Here is a 6,000-nt window from a genome sequence, read left to right as displayed (position 1 = left end):
GGGGGGGTCGTTTCCCTTTTTCCTTTTCCTCCCCCTTTTCCCTTTCCCCCCCCTTCCCCCCCCCTTTCCCCCCTCCCCCCTCCCCCCTTTTCCCTTTTCCCCCCCTTTTTCCTCCCCCTTTTCCCTTCCCCCCCCTTTCCCTCCCCCTTTTCCCCCCTTTTTCCTCCCCCTCTTCCCTTTTCCCCCCCTTTTTCCTCCCCCTCTTCCCTTTTCCCCCCCTTTTTCCTCCCCCTTTTCCCTTTCCTCCCCCCTTTCCTCCCCCCTTTCCTCCCCCCTTTCCTCCCCCCTTTCCTCCCCCCTTTCCTCCCCCCTTTCCCCCCCCTTTCCCCCCCCTTTCCCCCCCTTTCCCCCCCCTTTCCCCTTCCCCCCTTTCCCCCCCCTTTCCCCTTCCCCCCCTTTTTCCTCCCCCTCTTCCCTTCCCCCCCCTTTCCTCCCCCTCTTCCCTTCCCCCCCCTTTCCTCCCCCTCTTCCCTTTCCCCCCCCTTTCCTCCCCCTCTTCCCTTTCCCCCCCCTTTCCTCCCCCTCTTCCCTTTCCCCCCCCTTTTTCCTCCCCCTCTTCCCTTTCCCCCCCCTTTTTCCTCCCCCTCTTCCCTTTCCCCCCCTTTTTCCTCCCCCTCTTCCCTTTCCCCCCCTTTTTCCTCCCCCTCTTCCCTTTCCCCCCCCTTTCCTCCCCCTCTTCCCTTTCCCCCCCCCTTTCCTCCCCCTCTTCCCTTTCCCCCCCCTTTTTCCTCCCCCTCTTCCCTTTCCCCCCCTTTTTCCTCCCCCTCTTCCCTTTCCCCCCCCTTTCCTCCCCCTCTTCCCTTTCCCCCCCCCTTTTTCCTCCCCCTCTTCCCTTTCCCCCCCCCCTTCCCTTTTTCCCCCTTTTCCCCAGAGGGCGGTACGGAGCCGCCGGGCGCTGCCCGGAGCCGCGGCGGTGTATCGGGGCGGTGTATCGGGGGGGGGGGGGGCTGCCCCGACGGCGCGGGCAGGTGGGGGCGGCTCCGCTCCGCTGCGGCTCCCCGCTGGCGGCCGGCGGAGGGCGGCGGAGGCGCGCGCGGGCGGCGGCCCCGGGGGAGCGGGCGGCGGCGCGGGGCCCCCGTCGGGCGGGGCGGGGCGGGGCGGGGCGGGGCGGGGGCGGCGCCAGCGGCCAAGATGGAGCGGGCGGCGCGGCGGGGGCGGGGGCGGGGGCGGCCTGACGTGGGCGCGGGGCCGGCGCCGCGGTGATTTGCTGCGCGGCGCGGCCGGCGGCGGCGGCGGCGATGAGAGCGGGCAGTGCGAACTGCCGCAGCAGCCGCCCGCCCGCCGTGAGTCCGGGGCCGGGCCGGGGCGGGGGGCCCCCGCCGCCCGACGGCGCTGCCCGCGGCGGGGGGCGGCGGCGCCCGGTGCCGTCGGGCCGCCGCGCCGAGCGCCGCAAACTTTCCGCCGCGTCGCGCCCGCCCGCCGCGCTCCCCGGCTAACCGCCCCGCCGCTCTCTCCCCCCCCCCCTTCCCCCCTTTCCCCCCCCGTCTTTTGTTTTCGCAGATAGTCGGCACACAAAGCTGGTCCCCGGCGCGCGCGGAGCCGCGGCACCCTCATGAGCCAGCCCGGGGAGCGCCATGGACGTGACTAAGATGGGCGGCATCCAGCTGCAGAACCCCTGCCACCCCACGGGGCTGCTGCACAAGGCCAACCAGATGCGGCTGGCGGGCACGCTCTGCGACGTGGTCATCATGGTGGACAGCCAGGAGTTCCACGCGCACCGCACCGTGCTGGCCTGCACCAGCAAGATGTTCGAGATCCTCTTCCACCGCAACAGCCAGCACTACACGCTGGACTTCCTCTCGCCAAAGACTTTCCAGCAGATCCTGGAGTACGCCTACACGGCCACCCTGCAGGCGAGGGTCGAGGACCTGGACGACCTGCTCTACGCCGCCGAGATCCTCGAGATCGAGTACCTGGAAGAGCAGTGCCTGAAGATCCTGGAGACCATCCAGGCGTCCGACGACAACGACGCCGAGGCGGCCGCGGCGGACGGCGGCGGCGCCGAGGACGAGGACGACAGGAAGGCGAGGTACCTCAAGAGCCTCTTCGTCGCCAAGCCCTCCGGCGAGGAGGGCGGCTACGCCGGCGCGGCCGGCCGCAGCCTGCCCGCGGCGGAGCAGGGCGCCTCGGTCTCGGCGTCCCTGGGGCTCGCCGCCATGAGCCCCACCGAGGCCGCGGTGGACAGCCTCATGAGCATCGGGCGGTCGCTGCTGCAGGGCGCTCTGCAGCCCGGGGACTCGCCCGCCGCCGCCGCCCGCCGCCCCGAAGTCATGCAGGTGGAGGAAGCCGGCAGCCGCGGGAGCCCGCGGACGGCCGAGCCCGGCGGGGAGAGGCCGGAGGACCGCAGCAAGGAGGGCCCCGGCACCCCGACCCGCGGCAGCGTCATCACGAGCGCCCGCGAGCTGCACTACGCCCGCGACGAGGGCGCGGAGCAGCCCGCCGAGGCCGGCGCGGGGCTGCCGCCGGGGCCGGGGCCGGAGCCGGAGCCGGGCGCCCCGCCGGGCGAGAAGCCCCCGGGCGCCTACGCGGCGCTGCCCAACCGCAAAAGCGACTCTCTGCTCGGCGTGCCGCCCGCCGTGGCGTCCGCCCTCCACGTGCCGCCGGCCCTGGCCGTGTCCATGGACTTCAGCGCTTACGGGGGGCTGCTGCCGCAGGGCTTCATCCAGCGGGAGCTGTTCAGCAAGCTGGGCGAGCTGGCGGCGGGCATGAAGGCGGAGGGCCGGGCCGCCGGCGAGCCGTGCGGCGCCTGCGGGGCCGACCTGCCCGACAGCGAGGCGGTGGAGCAGCACAGGTGAGCGGCGCGGGGGGGACGCGGGCGCGGACGCGGGGGGGACGCGCCGGGGCTCGCCAAGGTGCCGCGCGGGCTCGGCGCGTTTCGGGGGCCGCCGATGCCGCGGCTGCCTCCCGCCCCGGCGATGCTGCGCGGCGGGGGGGGGGGGGGCGTTCGGGGCGCTGCCGGGGGGGCTGGGGGCGCGACCCCCGCAAAGCGCCCCAGGACGCGGGGCTGGGGCCGCACTCGCCGCCCGGTGACGCGCAGCCGGCGTCAGCGCGGAGCTGCAGCGGGCGCTGGGGGCGAATGTTAACGCGGCGGCGGACCTGCCCGGCGCGTGCTGGCAGCCCCGGCCGCCGGCGTAGCCTAGTTGGTCGTTTTTCTGCGGCGTTTTCAGGCGCTTCCGAGCGCCTCCGCGCCGGCGTCCGAGCTGCGCGGCGCTCGCTGCGGGTGCAGCCTCCGAGCCCGCCGCTGGAGCCGGGGCCAAACTTTGGCCGTCCCCGCTCGCGGAGCGGGTGCCGCGTGCTGCCGCGCTCCCCGGGAAGCGGCTCCTCCGAGCCGGCGCCGCGCCGCTGGCAAGGCCGTCCCTGCCGCGAGCTCTTGGGCAACAGGCAGATAAACTCAGTGGGGAAAAAAAAAAAAAGAAAAAAACCCTAAATCCGAGGCGGTTCGTGTGTAGACGGGGTCTCACGTGGCTTTTTTATAGCGTTTGCGCTCTAATACGTGGCGAAAATCGCCGTTGCGAGAGGATTTGCGGGATCCCTTTGTGTTTATGGAGCCGTTAAACCGCGTCCGCGCGGCACCGGGGTCCCTGAGTCCCTGCGGGAGCCGTGGCGGTGGCTCCGTGCCGGTGGGACGGTCCCCGTGCCGGCGCGCGTTTCCCGGTGCCTCCCGGCACGCGTGGGGCAGCGACGCAGCGCGGCTCCGGCACCGCTCGCCCCGCTGCGCGGTCCCGTTTCTCTCGTCTCCCAGCTTATGATTTTGGCTAATTGAGTGTGTATTGAGCCGGCGACTCTCTGATTTTTTTTTATAAAAGATTTCCTTTTCGGTTCAGAAAAGTTCAGACTTAATCTAAGGTTCGTATCGATTGCCGCTCCTAATTGCGGGCCCAGAGCCGTGCTTGGGGCGCGCTTTTCCCTGGCGCGGCGGCACGAGGAGGGCTCTGCGCGAGGAAGACTCTGCGCGAGGAAGGCTCTGCCCGGCCTCCCGACGGCGGCGGTGCAGGAGCCGCTGCCGGCCTCGCGACCGTTTCTGCGCCGTGAGGCTGAGCACGCGGTGCGCGTTTTGGAAAGCCGTGGTGCTTTAGCTCGGCGCGGTTTCGCGTTTTCCGCGATACGAGGATGCTCGGCTGAGAAGCGAAAGCGCTTGGCGCCGATGCCGTAAGGCGACTCGCGGCCGGGGCCGGGTGCAACGCCCGTCCGGCACGCGCGTTTTGGGCAGCTCGGCCGCGTTTTGGTGAAAGGCGCCTGTCCCCGGGGCCCCTGAAGCTGGGCGCTTTGGGTGCTCGAGTGACGCGCTGCTCGGGAAGCCCCCGTGCAAGCGTTCCTGCCTGAGTCTGGCAGCAGCTAGCGGCGGGTTCCACGGCCGGGCTGGCGTCTCCAAGGTGCGCGCCGGTGCGTTGCTTCGGGGCTGGGAGCGAGGGAACTTGCTCCTTGCTGCGACGGCTCGCAACGCCTCCAGCTGCGCCGGGGGCACGAGCGTCCCCATCCTCGCCCTCGTTCCGCAGCGGGGGGATGAGCCCGGGGTGGCCGAGGCCGCGACGCGGCGCGCCCGCCGCAGGGAGCCGCGGCTGTTTTGCCCCGCTTGCCCGGGGACGCGAGCGCTGGGTGCCGGGTGCCGCTGATGCCGTCAGGCGCCTTGGCACCGCTGGGCGCGGCTCGGCGAGAAACAGCTGCGGCACGCCGTTAAAGCAATAAACGTGATACACCGGGTCCCGAGCGCGTTGCGAGATGTTACTAGCGTTAATTTTGGTAGCCTGGTACAGTGCTTGGTTTTTTATTGGTTTGATGTCAAGCGTTCAGCGATCTACGTTGCACTCGGCGAAACCGGGGAGAAAGAGGGGGGAAAAGGGAAAAGAGCCCCCAAAGGCTGCGCGTGATTATTTCCAGAGTTGGGAGACGACTCGGCAGCTCTGGTTTCTCGCGGACGGGGCCCATTAGTGGCACCTGGCGTCGTAACCCGCTAATGGGAAGCAGGGCGCGGGCGGGCGCGGGGGGATTAGCCGGCCGGCCGCGGCGCTCGGCCCCTCCGGAAATGAAGGCGGCCGCCGCGGGCCGCGGCCTGACCCCGTGCACCGGCCCCCGGCACCGCGCAGCATGCCGGCACGTCGGGCGCGCTCTGCTTCTCGTCGCGCCGCCGCCTTCGGCTCCTGCGCTGTGCGGCGGGGCTCGGCCGCGTGCGGCGGCCGCCCGCCCCGAAACCGGTCCCTTTCCCCTGCCCCCGGGCGGGGGGGTCCGTGCCCGCGCCCCCCTTCATCTCGGCCTGTTTCCACCGACTTTGGGGCTGGCAGCTCCGTGTGCAAAAGCTGATGCGGAGGCCTTGGGGGATGCTGCTGGTTTTCCCCCAAAAGCGTGCTTCTCGTTTAATTCCGCGTGCAACAGCTCGGTGAGCTTTACGGAGCCTTTTCAGCTCCTGCAGTGACTTGCAAAGCGGCGCAGGTTCAACCGGTGTTTACTGATTGCATGGAAAAATCCTCGGAGAGGTTGCGGTGTCTCGTGGGCGATGCTATCAAATCTTTAGTTTTTCCTCCTCCCCTCGGCGCGCGGAAACGGCGCGGGTCGGCACGGGAAGGTGGTGCCGGTGCCGTAAGGAGGTGTCGGCGCAGCCTCGCTCGCCGCGCTGCGGTATCGACCGCTTCGGCGCGCGTCCGTCTGCCGTCTTTGCATGCAGGAAAACGATCTGCGTTTTCCTCTTCGTTCGTAATTAGCAAGAATTTTGTTTTACTACTACTTTCTTCTTTTTCCTCCCTCCCTGACAGCTTCAAGAGAGACTTTCAATGAGTAATTACGAAATATTTCCCGGCAGCCAAACACGGGGCCACGGCATCTCCTGTTGCCAAAGTGAAGAATATTTCTGTTTGCAGTTAATTTTAGTGGCAGGCAGATCACGTTAACTGGGTGTAATTGCTTCCAGATATGGCAGAGGGGTTTGTGTGTTGGGATGAAGGGCCGGGTAAGTGCTCGCTTCCTGTGTAAATTAGCCCGCTCCATTCAGCCTTTCTCTCTGCGCGG

General features: G+C 69.4%; 1 protein-coding gene across 3 annotated transcripts in view; it reads left to right on the top strand.

Moving 5' to 3' along the window:
• Positions 1-1,121: 1,121 nt before the first annotated feature.
• ZBTB16 (zinc finger and BTB domain containing 16) overlaps positions 1,122-6,000 on the top strand; it is a 72,841-nt gene continuing 67,962 nt past the window's right edge. For 2 of the 3 annotated variants that reach the window (XM_064524164.1, XM_064524162.1), the window contains exons 1-2: positions 1,122-1,283; positions 1,501-2,791. In XM_064524164.1, coding sequence (XP_064380234.1) covers positions 1,575-2,791 — 1,217 coding nt within the window. In that variant the 5' untranslated portion in view covers positions 1,122-1,283; positions 1,501-1,574. The remainder of the gene's footprint in view (positions 1,284-1,500; positions 2,792-6,000) is intronic. The other variant, XM_064524163.1, reaches the window with a different exon arrangement.

This window comes from Dromaius novaehollandiae, chromosome 21 (assembly GCF_036370855.1).
Source record: "Dromaius novaehollandiae isolate bDroNov1 chromosome 21, bDroNov1.hap1, whole genome shotgun sequence".
NCBI lineage: Eukaryota > Metazoa > Chordata > Aves > Casuariiformes > Dromaiidae > Dromaius > Dromaius novaehollandiae.
This window is presented reverse-complemented; position numbering and strand designations above follow the sequence as displayed.